At 43.2% G+C, this 19,956-nt stretch overlaps 1 protein-coding gene and 1 long non-coding RNA gene across 5 annotated transcripts in view; one reads left to right on the forward strand and one right to left on the reverse strand.

Annotated features, from left to right (window-relative positions):
• On the reverse strand, positions 1-14,685 carry LOC104949264 (uncharacterized). Its single transcript, XR_798788.1, has 3 exons — positions 14,441-14,685; positions 13,258-13,267; positions 1-12 (listed from the first exon to the last, which is right to left on the reverse strand). It is a non-coding gene; the product is annotated as an uncharacterized lncRNA (long non-coding RNA).
• Positions 1,187-19,956, forward strand: part of mtss1la (MTSS I-BAR domain containing 2a) — a 27,730-nt gene continuing 8,960 nt past the window's right edge. The window contains exons 1-7 of one of the 4 annotated variants that reach the window (XM_010775592.1): positions 1,187-1,777; positions 4,561-4,622; positions 4,714-4,787; positions 17,993-18,077; positions 18,287-18,378; positions 18,465-18,539; positions 19,026-19,034. In XM_010775592.1, the coding sequence (XP_010773894.1) occupies positions 1,709-1,777; positions 4,561-4,622; positions 4,714-4,787; positions 17,993-18,077; positions 18,287-18,378; positions 18,465-18,539; positions 19,026-19,034 (466 nt within the window). In that variant the 5' untranslated portion in view covers positions 1,187-1,708. The remainder of the gene's footprint in view (positions 1,778-4,560; positions 4,623-4,713; positions 4,788-17,992; positions 18,078-18,286; positions 18,379-18,464; positions 18,540-19,025; positions 19,035-19,956) is intronic. The other 3 variants (XM_010775594.1, XM_010775593.1, XM_010775595.1) reach the window with 3 other exon arrangements.

Genomic DNA, 19,956 nt, shown 5'->3' on the forward strand with positions numbered 1-19,956 from the left:
AGAGGAAATGATCTGGTTAAAACTTGATAAAAAGTAATATCTCCGAATTATGGCAAAAACAAGATTTTCCGCTCCGGTGTTGGTCTGTCTGCTGAAGTGGGCCATGTTTCACATGGAGGTCTGCCTGGTGGGGTGGATGCTCTTCTGTGAAAAAAAGCAGACAGATGAGAGAGGAAGGTGTGTGTGTGGCAGATGTGCAGGGGTATAAACTGACAGGATGTTTATCAGGAATGCTGTGGGGTGACCCAAGCCCCCCGCAGCCACATAACAGACCAGTGATGATGTGGTTTTTAAAATTGCACTCTGGAGGCCTCTACCTTTCCCTGCTGAATGTGATGGTTACAGGGGGACTGCTGAGCCTTTAACTAACTTTAATACATCTACAACATAAATGCTGTAAAGTATTAAGTTAAACTGGCTTGTTGGCTGCTGTAATTATTTAAAGTAAATAGTTTTTCCCTACACGACAAACGCATTTTAAGTAACATAATATTTGGGACTTCTGCTTGTTAGCATTCTTGCTAGATAAGGAGATTGCTAGCCTTGTAGGCCTAAATGTCGAGCTTCTGCCAGCAGCTGGTTAGTTTAGTTTAGCAAATATTGAGGTACAAGAACGTAATTGGTTTTTGAGGACCTATTTTTGCCTTCTTATAAATAAGATAAAATAAATTTAATTAATTTTGTTATTTCATCACTTTCAAAACACCATTAACACCATTCCGAAAACTTTCTAACAAGCTTCTGTCTTTCGGTAGCAGCTTCATACTTAGCCTATGAGAGTGCTTGGCTATATCTTACCCAACCCAACTGTGAAGGAAAGCAAGTTCAGGCATTGCCTATTCCTAAAATGCTATAGGTTGTTTAAGTCAAAGGAAATCATTTGAGTTAAATTAACATTCTCCGCCTTTTGTAATGTTCATCCAGTAGATTAGCTGATGCAAAGTGAGGAGATCATTCCCCACGTCTCCTGAAAACAAATACAAACGATCATTAACGGACGCGTGCTCGAATACACATAAAACCGAGGAAATCCTACTTTTGCATCTCAATCAATTGTCTATGAAGACTAGTGGTTCACTTTTATTTGCATGGGGGTGGGTGGGAAGGGAGGAGGGAGAAAAAAGGAGGGGGTGTTCCTCCTTGACCCCTCCTCCTCACCCACTATGTGAAAAAAAACTTGACCAGCCCCCTTCCCATTCCCATGGATCGTATTACGGGAGCTGGGAGACATCTGCTCCGCCACTAACAACGGAGCGCGTCCCCGTGTCTCAGACCTGCGACCGATTCCTCTCCCATGGTGCACCCTCTCCTCATGCTGCCCTCTTAGGCTACCCACAATTGTGATCTCTCCGTTTATTTGCGCCGCGATCATGAGGAGCCACATTGCATGTCCCATGCTGTAGTCCCCCCCGGACAGAACCCATTCCCGGCTCCATCCCTACACCGCGTCCGAGAGGCGAGTAGCGGCGGCGGAGCGAGCGGCTGCCCCGGTGCCATCGAGCAGCACATTTCTTTTTGTCTGTGCGCTCCGCAGGCTGCAGGCTGACGGCTTTTTTGGTGGCTTCGCATCCCCTTCCGCTGCTGGACTAGATTTTCGTGGGAAAGGACAACGAAAGGCGGATGAACAACACACAGATCTCCATGTCTGCTGTTTGATTTAATCTGCGTTTTGTGTCTTTCCGGGAATTTTTTGTTTGTTTTTGACACCATGGAGTCGGTGGAGAAGGAGTGTGGAGCGCTGGGTGGATTATTCCAGGCCATCGTGAACGACATGAAGGTAACACACACACACTCACGTTTACATTAAAGTAGACAGGGATATTATCTGACCTTTGTGGTTGCACGGTCGCATATTTTTACTGCCTTTGTCTCTTATACCGGGTCCTCCCCCACTGGAAACACCGCTGCAGGACATATCGAGAGATGAAACATGTTTCCCTTTGTGTTATTTGCATAATGTGCAGCAGGTCTGTCAGGCACTGGATATGTTCAACAATAGGCTACTTAAAACAATGAGTCAGCTTGTATTAAACTGCTATCTAAAACTGAAATCAGCAACTAAAATGTGTATTTTGGTAGGACCTAATTGGTGGTGGCTTTATGTGTTCAGGGGTCAACTCAACATGAGTAGAAATAGTTTATTATTATTATTAACAATTATTCATTATTGTTTTTCTGAAAGGAAGGGAAAAAGAGCTATCACAATTGGGATATAATTACAATGGTGTTGATCTCAGTGCAAATGTTCTGGGCTGCCATTTGATCCCAAACAACTGTTCCCCCGTCACCCCCCAGCCTCCAAGGTTTCCTAGATTAAATGTCAGACTCTGAAGGATGCTCTGATAGAAAATAGGCGGTTCCATCACCACATCCTCCTGGACAGAAACAGGCATGAAAGGTTATTGATTGTATTTCCTGATGTTTGGCCTTGTGGCAGGAAACTCCACTTTACCAATATGTAGCTCACTGAACATTTAAACCAGGCCTTACTTTAGTAACTGAATCGCCCCACCATGCATGTTTATTCTTTAAAACTTGAGTCCCCCACCTTTCTAAATAATTTCTTGAGCAGGATATAGATGCTTCCCATTATCTATTACACACTTTGTTTGTATGTGTTGGGGGAGGGGTCAAGTCAAGGAAGTGGAACCAGGGTGGTCTGTTGTTCAGCACAACAGATGGAAAGTGTGAACTCATTCATCAGGCCTGGAAGCAGCTCATTGTGCAGGATGCTCATGCTAGTAAGTGTCAATAAGAGTGAACAAGTCGAGTATCAGACGGCACTTTCCACCTAACAGATTTATTATTGATTGCTGGCTCACAGGCTGTGGTGCTTCTGACTCACTATTTATGTCCCTGCGTTTATCCAATGAAATCAGCTCTCGGCCATTGGCAGCGCTTTGGTTTCATATATTTCCCCTTTGTGGTGTGCTCATAGGCCAGAGAGGGAGAGACAGGCGCTCTTAGAACGAGGCAGTCTGTGTATTGATAAGCAGTGCAGATGAATGAGACTGAAGCCCTTAGTCAGCACAGTGTCCATGTCCCCTGTCTGAGACAGACATCTGACCTCATTCCTTCCGCCTGGCTGGTCCACACAGGCCTGTCAGAGCAGCTTTACCCCCCGGGAGCAACGCAGCAGCACGGCTTTCCTGTGCTGATCTTGCGGATTGTGAACAATGTTACAGTATAGTGTACAATTACCCACATGATACTTAAACACTGCACTTGGAGAACCAAAAAAACCTTTTGACAGACTGTACTGACAAAATGTGATTATATAAGCACCACCTGTTGGTGATATAACTCTCTGACAAATCTGCAGGAAAATAAGTAGGAGGCAGTGGCAGAAAAGGACTACAATGATTCAGCTGGATGACATCAGCAATCAAGATTTAGGTCAGCCATGGATGTGAATATGGATGTGACTCCAAGCCTCTGTGTGTGGGAAAGCAACCACCTTTAAAATGCCCTTGAGCAACGCTGCGCGCCACCTCAGAGGATAATGGTTTTGACCTCGCCCCGCATTGAATGGCATGGAAGGAAGCGCCTTTCCTTCTTTCCTTCCTCTGTTTGTCTCCCATCACCTCCCAGGGAGCTGCAGGGTGTGGATGAGGAGAGAACTGCGAGTCCCACCCTTCCACTGCTGTGTACATGTAGTCTCTCTGCCTGCTCCTTCACCCTCCTCCCTCAGCTGTCTTGGCAGCGCATCCCTGCTCCCCCCGGGAGTCACAGGCCACACAAGCTAATTAGACACCTGTTGGAGTGCAGACAGCCAGCCCGGGAGGATCATGGCAAACATTTTGCTTGTGTTCAATGGCTCCTTAAATCACTTTCTAAGGCAGAGAGTTAAACAGTAGATGTTACAGCAGAACTGATGAAGAGCAAGACTGTTTTTCATATTGCAAACTGACTATATATAGTCAGGATGTGCGGCCTCTTTTGGCTCGTCTCCATCTAAGGGGCAAACGTGGTTTATGCCCTTCATCTCCTTTCTCCAGGGCTCAAGCTCTTGCTCTAATGGGATCTAGCCTTGAATGTGTTTTATGTTTGGCTTCTGCTATTGCAGCTCAAGGCTGCGTGTGATGATCCTTAGGTAAATCGAATCCAGATTTTTCAAAGACCAGCCCTACTACCTGCCCGGTGCACATAAATACTCTGATATAAGAGCTTATGCATGTTCAAAGGATATCCAAACATGTGAACACACATACCAGCCCACAGCACAGAACCAGGGTGTAGAGGGCATTTAGGATGATTGAGGACAATTATTACATAAGTACACTGAGACATTAAGTTAACCTTTTTAAAGATGAGTCAGAGCACGGAGCTAATGTGCCAACCTGTCTTTAACCTCAGTGTAAAGAGCCATGCTCCATCATGTTTGTCTTATTTCAACTTTGTGTTGTGTTGTGTTGTGTTGTGTTGTGTTGTGTGTGTGTGTGTGTGTGTGTGTGTGTGTGTGTGTGTGTGTGTGTGGCTGGCGGGCGCTATCCCTGTGCACTTAAATGTCCTTGGAGAGATATTTGTTTGAATTTTTCTCTTTTTCTTTTTTCTTATCAGAGCTCTTACCCTGTTTGGGAAGACTTCAGTGCCAAGGCCACAAAACTGCACTCTCAACTCAGGTGAGAAGTGTATCCAGTGAATAGTGAAACCTGGATACTAAAAGTATTTAAGCAATATATACAAACTTGCATGTGCCATTTTTATTTTCAGGACCACAATTCTGGCAGCAGTGGCCTTTTTAGATGCCTTTCAGAAGGTGGCGGACTTGGCTACCAACTCAAGAGGTAAGTGGGAGGATTCTTCTATCAATACAAGCTCTCATACTGGGAAGACTGAAAGAAGTGGTGGAAAAAAAAGCCAGATTGTCCAAATTCAAGACAACAATGGCCGTTCCAATATGTTGCACTAGCATAAGTTATTACTTATTGTAGGTCGCTTTGGATAAAAGCTTCAGCTAACTTCAATGTAATGTTCTCCTGACTGGCTTCAGCAAGACTTTGATGACAGATTGGTCATCCATTCACCAAATATTCCATCTGAACTGTTCCCACATTTTGAAAGCCTACTAGCAAATCTTACCCTATAGAGAAAATACTACAAGTACATGAATTGTGTATCAGAATAAGTTTGTTGCAGAACTATAATGTAAGAAAACTATTGGACAGGCAGTGTGTCGCCCCCCCAGGATGCAATCCTGCCACTCTGAGTTGGTCAACGTTGAGATAGCTCTGGCGGTGAGGGTGGGGGGTGCAGCTCAGAGAAGTGAAAATCTGAGCTTATTGTTTCTTGGGTCTTAATGAGGTCTGCTGATCTCCTTTGTCACCCCGCTACTGGCAGCAGACAGGCTGGCCGGAGAGGCGGCTGATTAACACAGATTTCTTTGGAGTTGATCGTAGAGAGCCGTATGTAGGTCAAAAAAACTGTACAAGCGTGCAAAGTCTCCTGACACACATGCAACACAATCACACAAGCATAGACGCACACAGACACACACACAGATATTCAAAGAGTGACAGCTGCTAGCCGGCCACCTGACCCCGCGGGTCACATGCCAACATGCTTTTAAAGAGTTAGCACTAGCACAGCCCCCTACTGACCACTTACTGCTGCAGCGACTAAAGAGGCACTTCTTCGACTGTGTTCACACATTCTCACCAGTTTTACTCCAACAGCCGGACCAGTAACAGTACAGTTTATTACCATGATGGCGTACATCGACTTTAAATGTTTCCCGATGTGAGGGCAAGATGAAGAAAGGTAGACTAGGGTCAACACACTATAGCAGCTGGCAGCCTTCCTCAATAAAAAGAGGTACAGGGCCGTACTTCAAAGGAGGAGAGTACTGTAAAGAAAGTTGAACAGCAGAATAATAGATGGACCACAGTGAGATGAGAAGAGAGGTGCACTGAGTTTGACAGCGATAGATGCATAAAATCCCTCAAAGTGTGTCACTCATATACGCCCTCTCACTTTTCTCTGCTGGACATTAACTGTAGGATTAATGTCAGGCCACAGACTGAATGAGTGGTGCAGAGAACGCTGCGTGATGAGACTTTGTTTGAGTAAGAGGAAAAATGAACCTGGGTTTAGAATGTTTAATTGAGACACAAATTGATGGGTAAAAAATGAAGACATGAGGGTTTTTTTTTTATCATATAAAAATCGAACTATTGACGGTCTATGGATAGGTCTGTTGGTTCGCTGTCAATTGCCACTTTGGTCAAAATATAAAGGATGAATCCTAATAGTTTTTGTAAGAACCTGAGTTTTTATCCAGTGCCAATGGTTTGATTTGATTGGTCCAATTATTTATTCTATTTTAGGATGAATCTATGCTAAACTAATGGGATTCGCTTTAGCTTGCTATGCTAGCATTAGCAGTTACCTGAAAGCAGCACTCTACTGAAGTACAGCTACCGGCGTGGCTATTAACTTTTAGTCTTTTTTTTTTACTGATGGCCATACAAAATAAGCAATTTAAAGTCACCACTTCTAGAGTTTTTTTGTCTACTAATTGCTTGTTTAGGTCTTAGTTGATGAATTATTTTAGAACGTTTTTTATGACTTTTTTTCTAAGAAACGTATCAGAACATCTCATGCTAACACAAGATTTAAAGTGTTGCTTTTGTTGGATTTGTGGAGAAACTCAGTTACATCAACTAATTGATTAAAGAGTGTTGATTGACTAATCATTTCTTCAGTCGAGGATAGACCTAGTTATTGTATGCCGAGAAAATATCTTTAAAATAATTGAATATAGAGCGACTCATTCTGCTTGTGGAGTGTTGTCGTAGAACGTAATTTGATGTATCAAATGTTCAGCCCACATATTGAATCAACCAATATAAACAAAACATCTTTGTTCATAGTGGCTTTTGTTTTTTCCGAAAATGATTCCATCTAATTCTGCATTGTTTGTGCTTTTTAACCAGCACCATCATTTCATTCCCACTTCTCCTGTGGGAGCCATGTTAGTCATTGCGTGCTTGAACCCCAGCAATGAATTTAACGGGAGGAATGTCGATATTTACTGGAGCTGGCTCGTAGTGGGTTGGGATAACCTTTGAACCCAACGCTGCGTGCTGCACGGAAACTTGTTTAGAGTTATAATCCTAAAATACATTGGCATCCAGATATTCCAGTCTTTCCTCTTGCTTTTGCACTAGTCTGTTCGGGAAACGGTGGTAGATAAATGGAGATTACTTGCTCACCGTTTAGAAAGTTTCAGTTCCCCCCCCCCCCCCCCTCTCTGCCTTTCTTCACGTGTGTGTGGGTCTGTCTGCCTGCAGCGAGCATGTTTATGTCAGCGTCTGCACCGCCATATAGGGCTCATAGCGCCATGGGGGGGCTGGCCCTCGGCTGTGAACTATTGGCCGTCATCGCTGTCACCCCGATTCCCCTCTCGTGTTTGGGGACAAGCTGCAGCTGCTGGCACAGCTGGATGTTTCATCGCCATCTTCTTCTGCTTCCTTTAATCTACCTTTGAAACACTCGTCACCCCTTCAACTCTCACACAGTCTCGCTCCAGACTGTTCATGTTTCCCTGCCAAGAAAAGCAACATTTCCCCTCGCTTAGTGCTTCTTGATTGATCCAGCGAGAGATGACGGTGAATGAAAGAAGGTTTTATGATTTCCTGTCCTGACGCATTTAGTTGTCTCTTAGCTTTTCATACATACCCCATAAGAGCTGTATTAAATTTGGGACCATCCCCCCCCATTTCCACCTCATACAACCCCCTCTCATGTTCACATTTAGGCTTCCTCTTGCCCCTGTTGTCCATTTTTAGAGTTTATGGTCACGGCCATGGCGTCAGTGTCTGTGTTTTATGAAGCAGCTGGAGGAGTCTGCTGCCAGGCGTTTTGGCACCGTGTCTGACAGCGCTGTTTCTCTAAGATTTGCTTATGGATATATGTCTGTCTCTCACATCTGGGTACAATAAAGGCCTGCCGACCACAAAGTCTGTATTAGATCTATGTATTAGGAGAATGTTAGCCTTTTTGATTATAAATGTTTCATGTTTCAACATCTTTCTCCGAGGGCTTTGTTTGAGTTTAGCTTGATGGCTTTTGGTGTGTCTTGGCCATATTCGTCCTTCATTTAAAATAGTTTTGTCTATTTGAGAGGACCAAACCCATGGAGAGTAGTGGGCTCTGTTTGGTGGTTTGTTGTTGCTGAATGACATGTGATACAGTGTATGGTTGACTTAATTTTTTCCACTTTTGTACATGGTTGAATTAGATGGAGGTCAAAGAGCCGGCATTTCCAGGCTAATGGTCCATCAGGAGATGAAATGCAGGCTCCGTATTTTTTCCGAGAGTGTAGTTAGAGGGTGGGTTTGGCCATGGTTGGGGGTTGTGGTTGTAGTGGGATTTCCACAGCTCTGGATATCCAGGCTAGGCAGAGGCGTTTAGCTAATCCTCTTAGCCCCACTCTGTAACACACAGACAGAGACTGCCTTCACTTCCCTTCCTGATCAGCAACCCCCAGCTTTAAAAATTCACACTCTGGGATCACCGGTCAGACTGCGATGCGCTGCAAGTTTGTCCTCATCAACGCTGACCAAACCTCTCTCTCTTTACACATGTGTGCCAGAGAGCTTGTGGAGCCTGTACACCATTACTAAAACATTACAGTTCCGTTGGGCCATTGCAAACTGTCTATCTTTCTTTCTCCTACTCATTCAGTCCTTACTAAGTAGAGGAATGGATGAAGGTATGTTAGTAGATCAGTGTCTCAGCGAAGCGGTAATCTGCTTGGCCCCTGTGCCACTGTGGCTTGGCAGATGGGACGGATATCCCTACCAGCCATCTGGACAGCCTGGCATGGACGAAAGGCGGCCGTGGCCTAGTGCAGAGTGAGATCAGAGGATTACTGTCCCCTGCACTGTCCCAACAGCGTAGCTATTTTTTACCGACATGTCAAATAATGAGAGTGCGACCCACGTGACCAGCCCCGACATCCATCAAGCCTGACATTTCATGTTAGAGCCCAATATGAGCTTGTATTGTACCAGTACAGGGGAGCTTAGAGACACATAGGGCTGACTTTGTAACAAGGGTTTATGGATTTTAAATGGACATACATGTACATGTTGTCTCTTCAATGAATTCACTGGCTGATGCATTCTGGTCCTGCTGATGCTATGTGAGGCTATTTTAGGTATTTCATGACCTAATAAGTATCAATAAGGGCCCCTTATTTATTTCTCAAATGTCTACCTTAGGTGTACGAAAAGCTTCCTACACAGCTTTCCAGGTATTTCTTTTTTTTGGGGAGTTTATTGGTCTTTAAATTCAAATCTCAATGTAGTCGTCGCCGCATAAATGAATGTTTTCCAACGACTACATGCACAGGGTCAAGTGGCTGTGAGGAACAGGCACAAAAGGGTGCCTGTTATAATATAATAATAATGGAAAGAAAAACAAATAGTTATGTTCTGCATACGTTTCTCTTTGAGTTTAAATACAAAACTAAGTAAACAAACATGAGGCTTGAGAGGAACACTGTGTTCCGCTTTATCCTCAACACAAACTCACTGTGGAAGGGAGCTGGAGAGGGGAGGGAAAACACACCAGAGAGCCTGATGGAGGAATGTAAGGGAGGACATTAAAGAGGGAATGAGACGGATAAACTAGATGAGAGTGAAGGACCGCTAGGATCACATGATTTGTGTTGTTATCATTTCTAGCATTCTTAAATATTTCTCAATGTGCTGTTTTATGGTTTACGTCAAAATACTGTGACCAAAGTCATTTAGCCATTCTAGCATATTGGCACTGGTGATGGCAATGTTAACCAGTCGGTCCACCACGTTAGTCCAGACATCCATAATCCGCAGAGGATGAATCCTACTAACTAAATACAATATTCCTCTTGTGCCAACATGGGGGAAGGGGCATTCTTGGTTATTGGTCGAGAGTCTAAACTTGTAGTGGAACAACAACCATGCAACTTGGTAATTCATGTTGCCCTCAAGATTAATTTCCGTAATGTTTTCGATCCTGTGGCTTTTTCATATACTGACATTATCATCAACCTCAGCTGTATTGTGTGTTGAATGGTTACTAACTATGCTAACGCACGTTGTAATAGTGAACTTGAATGTACACTTTTTACAGCTTAAGTATTGGGATGTTAGCTTTGTCATTGGGAGTGTGTTAGCATGCACATAAGATACTATGTTTTAGATCCAAGCAACAATGTGTCTAATCCTCACAAAGCTGCTAGCATGGCTGTAGCATTGTCAGGTTTTAAAATGGGAATACTTAAATCTTTTTTTGGTGAGCAGGGCTTCCAGTTCTAGTTTTTTTTTATACAAGCAGTTGAAGGTGTTGTTGTCAAACTCAATCATTATGGGGACAAAAATATCTGTTTAACTTTTGAGGACTTACAAGGTAGAAAGTTCCAGTATAATCTACTGTTTTTGTAGAAGAGAGACATTTCAGTCAAACCACCCACATGGAAAAGTTTTCATTATTATGTGAATATAAAGTATGCACAGGGTGTATATTTGACACCTAGGCCCTGACTGGCCTCTCCCACAAACTTGTCTCTAAGGAAAATGTGGAGTGATGATAATAAACTTCCCCTCAGGGTAACTTATGACTCACAGGCTACAGGTGGTGGATGAAAAACAGCAGAGGTGTCGGCATTGTGCGGAGGATTGTTTGCAAATGAGCTACTTTGGCAGAACAAGAGAGTGGGCAGAACTTTTTCAGCTGAGACAACCTCCACGGACCGCCGCCTCAAAGTCAGTGTCTGGCTGTTAATACTTTCAGTTTAAATATGTCTGGGTTCTTTTTTTTATTGCTTATGATCCTCCAGTTTCCCTTTTCGAGGTGAGGTGAAGACCATCCTCCCTGTTCTCTCTACTTATTTCAGGATAAACGGCTTCTTTCTATCCTCACTTTATCCTATTTCGCATTTCTCTCTCTTCCAGTTTTCATCTCCAATGAAACAGCCCATCTGGACTGGGGGCGGCATTTATTTTCAGCAGCATTTATGTCCTCGAACAGGATGCTTCTTTAACAGAAAAATATCACTTCCTCCTCGTCCTCGTCCTCGTCCTCCTCCAGTCTCGTCCTAATGCACTCCAGAACTTGTTTATACCACATCAAGAGACACCAACCTCTGTGGCTGTTTGTCGCTGTGAGGTGAAACTTGCTGTGCATTGAGGCCAGACAACAATGTGTGTGTGTGTGTGTGTGTGTGTGTGTGTGTGTGTGTGTGTGTGTGTGTGTGTGTGTGTGTGTGTGTGTGTGTGTGTGTGTGTCAATTTATCCTGAAGCCGTTTCCTCTGCCTTTCATTTGTTTTGTTCAAGTTCAATCATGAACATCCTCACCGTCACTAAGGGATAGGTCCATTTCCAAATGTGAGGATTTGCTACATTTCTTTTCATTATCGCATGGTGAATTTAATACCTATGATATTTTGCTGTTTCCAAAAAGATATAACAAAAAATAAATATATATTTCCTTATTTGGTGTAAGAACAAGTAAAAGTAAAGTTTGTGGCAAAAAGTAGGCTTGCCAGTTTATCATTTCTAAAAACTAGATATTAATTTTGTAAGGAGGAAAACAATCTCAAAATAAAATAGGGGCGATTTCTTATTTTTCCAAGGACAGCAGGGGGTTCTGTGTCTTGATTGTTCATCTCATTGAAGACAATAAATAAAAACAATCATGGCCTATTTTTTGATGTGAAACCCCCTCAATCCAACAAATTCCCACCACATCAGGCTTTGTCAACAAAGTAAAATACACTTTTAGTCTCAATCAGTCGGCAGATGAAACATTTACATATAACTGAGTGAAACAGTCGTTCACAATCACGAACAAAGAATCTTGTGAAATGCTTTGAAGTCCGTCTCTTAAGAACGTGAATATACTTACATTTTAGATCAGAGAGATTTAATAGAGTTTCTCAAAAGACTTGCACACTGTCTGTCATCCTCAATTAAAGTAACTTTGTTCAGATCTAGGACTCCACTATTCCACTCTTGTTCCTCAATCGATGTCCGTCCGTGCGGCGCTCTTTTATCTGCTTTCTCTTCCCTCTATCAGAAGCTATTGCTCCCTTACCAGAAGAAGCACATGAGGATTTATATATTTTTAATACTGACGTCTCCCAAGCAGACACTACGGCAGAGCTCCCGCTGCGCTTTGAAGCAAATGTTTGATGATTTGAATGTATGATAGTTTTTGAATTCAGAAATCTCAGCGGCATATTTGCTCAAGTAGTAGCTATACGAAAGCAGTGGAGCTTTAACAAAATCAAAGCAATGCCTCTTCATCCTCTTTTTGTTTCTTCTCTTTACTGACAAAACATTTTGCACTGCGTTTTCGGTTTCTTTGAGAAGATAAACGCACAAAGATCCTGTTGGTGTTGGAAAACGTATTTTCAATCCTATATTTACTGGGCCTGATATGGGAGATTTTGTCCTGTTGCACCTGCAGCAGCAAACACTTCCTCTGCCCTCTGACTGCCCAAAGCCAGCCGGCACCTCGGCAGTGTGTACCCTCTTTCATCCTCACTTCTAATCCCACGGCCCCTTTCATCCATCAGTGGCCTCCACTGTGTCCCTGCCAGGTCACATTTTGTAGCACTTAAAAGGCACGAGGGAGGCTAAAGGCAGGAGGCTTAACTGTTCATGCAGGCGACGCCAAAGGTGCCAAGGTGAGCAATAAGTGTTGTCTCACGGATGATGGAATTTCCTTTGCTAAGCGGCAAACTTTGTGAGAGCTTAGCAAAATATGATATTCCTGGAAGTGTTACTGTGAGGTTGTTCTGTACCTTTTCGCTGTACAGCCCACATACACATGCTTTATTGACACAGGAAGCAGAGAAAGAGGGAGCACCCACTCGAGTCAGGAGAACTGGATTCAGCTTGAGAACTCCAACAGCAGCAGAATCTCACTGTAGTCTCCAGTGTGCATGAAACCTGAGCCGATCAGCAGGGTTTACATGCTGAAAGGGAGAGATAGTTAAGCTACCATGTTAAACACATCAAGGAGTGAGACCTGTGGCGGTTTAGCTCCTGGCTCCTGGCTCCTGGCAGGAGAGCCCCCTATAAAGCAGACCCATTAAAGCGCTCCTCCTACCCCGAGAAACCGGAGTTAATCAGAACCAGAGGTTTGGATGGAACCACTCGCTAAACACCCGGACCACACTGTGCTGCGCCTGGATCCTGGAGCTTTAAAACAGTGGTGGAATGTGATGGAATACGTTTACCGAAGTACAATTTAATGTTTACTGTACTTTACCTATTTTCATTGTATGCTACTTAATACTTGTATTCCACTACATTTTGGTAGCCAAACTAAAAAATAAACATTGCCATAATATTGGTTAAAGAATCCAGCAGCAGTATATAAAGTAACCAAAATGAAATCCACATTTACTAGCTTTCATACACAATAATGTTAAAATACTTATAACCCATTCATATAATATATGTGATTCAAAAATGGGCCATAACACAAAATGTCTACTAATCTCTAATAAGTAATATTTTAAATACAGGAATTTTACTCGTAACAGCATTTTTACAATTTATTATTGCTACTTTCACTTCTGGGAAAGATTTTATGACTTCTTCCAACTCTCCCCAACAGTAGGGTTTTGAAGTTTCCACCAACAATCCTATGTATTCGACAACAAACACAGCAGATCTGGTGGCAAGTCACATGTGTTTTCGGCTTACATATTGGACCAGCTGTCTTTTTATCTTCGGCGACATGCATGGCAGCAGCTCGGTTCTGATAAACTACACATTACTGTTCAGTTGCATATACGTGTCCGAAGATATACGGCTATGTTACATCATAGCTCTCTTCCATCCTGGTCTGTTTTTTACTTCATGAATGCACGTGTGGGTGTCTGCTACTAGGAAGGCCGTGCTTCCCCTGAAGCCCCAGGGGTCCAAGTCTGCTAAATAATCACTTTCCCAGCTCCTATACACATTTAGCCAAGTTTCATGCTACTACAGAGTCCCGTATTAATAGACTAAGATATGGAAGTAGTTGGTATATTATATTTTTAAAGCCCAAAATCTAAGTTTGTGAAACTGCTTCAAAGGGCTTGAACAACAAATACCAATCTCAAATGGGGGACAAAAGGAGGGAACATTTGGAAACGAGAGTAAGTCTTCTAATTCAACATAAGAAATCCTTCTCAAAAAATGTTATAGCGGAATGTTTAATACAGCGCATTTGAAAAAAGTCATTTACAGTTACAGTTTTAAACATGTGGTTACAGTTGTAAATAAAACAAAACAAAACCAAGGCAGATTTACGGAGCCCTGAGGCCTGTACTACGAAGCCGGATTTTCGCTTAGTGAGCTAACTTCAGGGAAAACTCTGGGTTTCCGGTCCTACGATGCTGGTTCACTTCTTAGCGGGCTAGATCTCCATGGTAACTTATGCTGAACGGGCAACCTGAGGCATGTACTACGAATCTAGTTCAACATATCCTGGATATGTTTGAGTTAGCCGGTTGACCTAATCCAAAGCAAACCCGCTCTCGCTAAGCTGTGCTGCGACGCTGACTATCAACTCCTTAATTCAAGCCAGCTTTATCTTATCTAGTTAGGTGTGCGTTCACATAAGAGGGACGGTATTTGGAATGATCGACCAATCACAAACATGGACAAGCCACCTACTGACAGCGCAGCGCGTCATACTTCCTGAATGAAAAGTCAACTATAATATTAGACGTATGAAGAAGTTAAACTTTAAACATCCATGACTTACACTTTATCCAGGATAAAAGCCACATAGTTGCACCTGCAAGGTGAATACAGCTGATAAAAGAAAAAGTGTTTGAATGCGTACATTAACAGGTTTATGATATCACTGCCCCGTCTAAGACACGAGTGGATCTGACTTTAATTACATTTGACTCTAGTGTTTCGTCAACTTAATGTGTTGCTTAAAATAATACTTCTGCATACAGTATGTGACACTGTGAGTGTTGCACGGCCAGATACGGCTCAGCTGACTCAGATAAGGAAATATGATACATTATGATGTGATATGAATGATAATGGGACACATCGACGTCTGCACTCACAGTGCCGCGGACAGTAGGCTACGTAATGTTACTTTGATCCGGTTACTTATNACGGGGAATGGTTAGTCTCGAAGTCACCACGTCTCAAAATTATTTCGCCAGTTCACGTACTAATGTCCCTCTTCCTTTAAATCTTTTTGACGGAAACGTCTTTTCACTGAGTTGATCTCTTATGCTGGAACCTAACCTGCTCCGGAGCAAAGGCCATAGGCCTGTGCTACGAAGCAGGATTTTCTAGTAGGCTAGTGGAGCCTCGCAGATGGGGCTGTTGCAGCACCCTCCCCACCCCCCCTTCCCGCGTCCATTCGCGATGTCTCGCAGCAAGCGGGAAACCACATCAGTAAGCCAGCTCACACTGTCAGCTCCTCGCAGCAGCGAGCCAGTGGGCGAGCTGACCAATCAGAGCACATTGGGCTCACAGGGAGGGGGGGGGCAGAAAAAGTATCTCGAATGAGGCCACGTTTTATTAATTTTTGCGCACGATATACTTTCTCGTTCGCACACATTGATAAAACGTGGCCTCGTTTTATCTAAATTGAGGCCACAAATTACATCTTGTGCGCACAAATTAATACAACGTGGCCTCGTTTTATTAATTTTTCTCTCTATGAACCCCCCAGGGCTACCTGTACAGATTACTTGGGTAGGTAAAGAAAAAAGATAATTGATCAGATTTGGTCTGTATTACATTTACACAAGTTAAAGAGGACTTTTTGTCTTATACAGAGACACAAACGACAGTCTCCTGTAATAGGTCCTGTGTTTGTGTCACACCAACATGACCTTTCTTTAAGTAGATTTCAGCAGACTTTATATTGTATTAGTAATACACAAAAATACCATAATAGGGGAAAATAAATATCCTTCGAAAAAGTAATTGTCAATTCAGTTTTGTAGTACGGGAAGTTGGGAACACATATGACCGAGCAGCAGAGGAGGGACTTCTCTATTAGGATGGGTGGAAGGATGACTGTTATTTATTTGTTCAGTTTGAAATCTGCAACATTTCAATCCAAACCCTCCTCCTGGCTTGTATATGTTTGTCACATGCTTGAGTGCATGCAGGGTGCTGTGCAGCCCTGTCCATCCGGTGGAGGCCAGAGGCCAGCAGGTTTCTCGGACATAGGCAGGAAGCCTCTGGACCTCCCCAGGATGTAGCTGTCAGCTGATCCCCCTCTGGGAAGGGGAGGTGGCGAGGAGGAGACGGCAGAGGAAGAGGAGGGGAGAGGAAGAGAAATTGGCAGGTGTGTGGATGGGACAGGAGAGTGGGGGTTGGGTCTCTTGCTGGCCGATGGTGACATTGGGGAGGTCTGTTATACAGATAAAAGAGCCCCCTCTCTCTCCTTCAGTCTCCCTCCATCCTGTAAGAGCTGATTTGCAGCTGTAGGCTCCTGTAATGCATTTAAGAGAAGAAAGTCAGAAAAGGAGAGATGCATAACCTGCGCGCACATGTCCTGTGTGCACTTTTCTCCTATGACTTCATGCAGCACTGAATAAAGGCCGCTACATGACAGGAACTCAACACCACTCCTTTAATGATGAACACCTCTCGCGCTATTTATAGCAAGAGCTCAGTGTATAGGTTCCACATGTTCACTAAATCACTTTCTGCTGGTGGTGTAACGTCTGCGTGTGATACAGCTGGATGACCTTTCACCTTTCACCCCCCCTCTCTCATTCACGTAGAAAAGCAGCACAGACACAAGACAGAGCCTTTGTCTTTTTTCTACATCTGCCATACAAGATGGAGTCCAGATCTGTTGCTCAGTTTCTTTGAACTGCATCAACTATCACTGAAGTTGACAGCCGAGTGGTGAGATGTTCTTTGAACTGGCACTGTGACGTGATATCAGCCGGAGATGGTGGTAACCTAGTTTATTTTTTTGATAACTTGAAAAATAGCACAGATCTCACCGGACGTCCATATGGAGCATTCCTTACTGAGTGTCTGATTTCAACCTCGTTAAATTGGTTGTGCGTTTCTTTTTTGTTTTATTCTATGCATCACTCACAGCCTGTTTTTTTTTTACAGTGTTGAAGTCGGTTTCTCTTCTCGTGCGTCCGCCCTGCATGAATGGTGTTTAGGAAACAGAGAGAACAGGAAAGGCAGAGCAGGCAGGGAAGAATAGAGGGATATCCCCTTACAGGGTTCCCTCCTTTTTCCTCCAGGATAGAGGGGGGGAGAACTTCGGAAAGGGTGGGGGGATGGTAAATCACACCACCTGTCCACACACAAACCTGTGCACATGCATTCCAAAGAAATCATATGTGAATACAAACACAAGTGTGCATGCTTCCGCTCTGAGGCCTGTCTGCTGCTGAGAGAGGTCCTCTCTCTTTCCCTTTGTGTGTGTCTGTGTTTGGCTAGAGACCCTCAGATTAGCCCTATGTGGCCCAGATTACAACCGGATCAGTGCTGGCACATATTACACCAGCCTGTGAACCTTCATTGGGACAGTGGGCCAGCCTGGGCTTTAGGGGCTGAAAAACCCATTTAATTACACTTCAGTGGAGAGGAGAAGTACAGTCACTGATTTACACAAGCTGTTGTTTATACTGTTGTGGTGTGAGTTACGCACGCAATCCCGGAAGTGTCAAAAGGATAAATGCATGTTTTGTGAAGCGGGAGCTGGGAGTGGAAGGTTTTAGTTTACAGTGTCACATTTGCTTTCCCCAAACAAATGTGACTTTTATGGGGTCTGCTTTTACAATCAGCACTCTTCCCCCTAGTGGCTGCAAAGGGAAACACACACGAGGGAAACACACGGATAACTCCATCTGACAGTACAGGAATAAACCTTGCAAAAGGCTCTCTTGATGACATCTCATCTGTAGAAAAACATATTTTTCAATCTGCAATTTGAAATGAAAAGCTCTTAGGTAGTGGCTGATAATTTGTTTGTTTTGTCTCATCCAAGGTGCCACCAGGGACGTCGGCTCAGCTCTGACTAGGATGTGCATGCGACACCGCAGCATTGAGACAAAATTACGCCACTTCACCAAGTAAGTGTCCCTGGCTTCCCCCCCTCCATTGCAATTTTCGTATCTCTCTTACTTTGAGAGGATTATTTTGATCCAAGGTCCCATCCCATCCCTGTTGACCTCCCTCTCTGCCACTCTTCACTGAGTGTTTTTGCACCATGGATGGAAGTAAAGCTATTTGTTATGCCTCTCACTCGCTCTACTCACACTGTGCCTCCTTGTCACTGCAGTGCTCTTATGGAAGGCCTGGTTACGCCTCTCCAGGACAGAATAGAAGAATGGAAGAAGACAGCCAATCAACTGGACAAAGACCATGCCAAAGGTGAACAACATACAAACTATAAATACGTGTTTGTGAGAACTGTATATTTGAGAGGAGCTGACTTTTTCTTTGGTTGCTCTATGCAGAATACAAGAGGTCTCGTCAGGAAATCAAAAGGAAGTCGCTGGATACCATAAAACTCCAGAAAAAAGCAAGAAAAGGTGAGAAAACACTTCCCACTATGGCAAGAATGTGTCATTTATCAACCTCCCGCACCTTCATTGACATTTTAAGGTAGATATTAATGAAGTATGCTGTGCTGCTGGTCTCTTTTCTGCTCTAATGGTTCAGATTAAACTGGCGCCATCTAGAGTGTAGCATCAGAAATGACAACTCAACCAAATCATAATGCCTGGCACAATTTCAAAAGCTCCTTTCCAGCTTTGGGTGTTTTACAGCTTCTACCTCATAAATCAAAGGAATTATCTTCTTTCCTGGCTGTGTTTGCATTAGCCCCTACTGCTGGATGTAATTAAATGCCTATTTTCATACAGGATTTACTGCATGCCAGTAGTACGGTCTGGTAATAAACATGCAATGTGCCCTGATGTGATACAGCTAACATTGCCTGTTCTTCTGTCTCTCCTCCCCTGCCTGTCCCTGCAACCTCTCCTCTATTTCTTTCTGGCTATTTCCCCTGGCTGTAGAGCTTCTAGGTATGTCTGCTGTGCTCCATGACATAGTTTTTAAAGGCATTGTAATCATTTTTCAAACAAACTGCCAGTAAAAAAACTGTGTTTTCTTAGCATGTTTTGTTTAAGAAAAGTAATTGTTTGACATTTTGAGAAATTGGTTTATTGAATTTCCTGCAGAGAGGTGAGAAGAGGATAGCACTCTCCACTGAATGCTAAAGAGGCTACCACCACCAGCAGCCTTTTAGATTAGCTTTACACAAAGGCTATAAACAGGGGGAAGCAGCTACCCTGGCTTGAGTAACAAAACTACCTATCAACTTTTTTATATTTCACAAAATAATCTAATTAATCTATTTTTGTATTCATACAAACAAATTAAATTGTACAAACTACATAGTGCTATGTTAGTTAGTTAGTTAGTTAGCTAGCTTGCTCCTTTTCCCTGTTATTAGCCTCTATGCTAATCAGCTGCCCGATGTAGCTTTATGTTTTGATTGGTGTCTTCTCATTTAACTGTCGAAAAGAAAGAAACTTTCCCCAAATATCTAACATTGAGTATTCTTTTACCTGAACTTGAAACTCATTGTCGAAATCCAAACATTGAAGATGTAAGTTATACATGTAAGTAAACAGGCTTAGGTCTTGGCAGGAATAGAACAGGTGTTCATAATGGCATTACCGACAGCTCTGTTCTATTTAAGTATCCACAATGCAACCCTTAAACTGAAGCAGCTAAATGGTATTTATTTAGCCCTCATAAAATGTATCACTCATTCAAATGCAGCCTTTCAACTCTCTAAAAGCCTCTTAATAAAGTAAGAACTGCCAATTTTTGGCAAAGTATCTCTTAGTCAATCTTTCATTCCTCTCAGTCATTTTAGTGTCTTTGTCTTGAGCTGACATTTGGCTCCCCTTAGCTAAGTGCTACAAAACACTCCCAGAG

This window comes from Notothenia coriiceps, unplaced genomic scaffold (assembly GCF_000735185.1).
Source record: "Notothenia coriiceps isolate Sejong01 unplaced genomic scaffold, NC01 NC01_scaffold00015822, whole genome shotgun sequence".
Taxonomy (NCBI): Eukaryota; Metazoa; Chordata; class Actinopteri; order Perciformes; family Nototheniidae; genus Notothenia; species Notothenia coriiceps.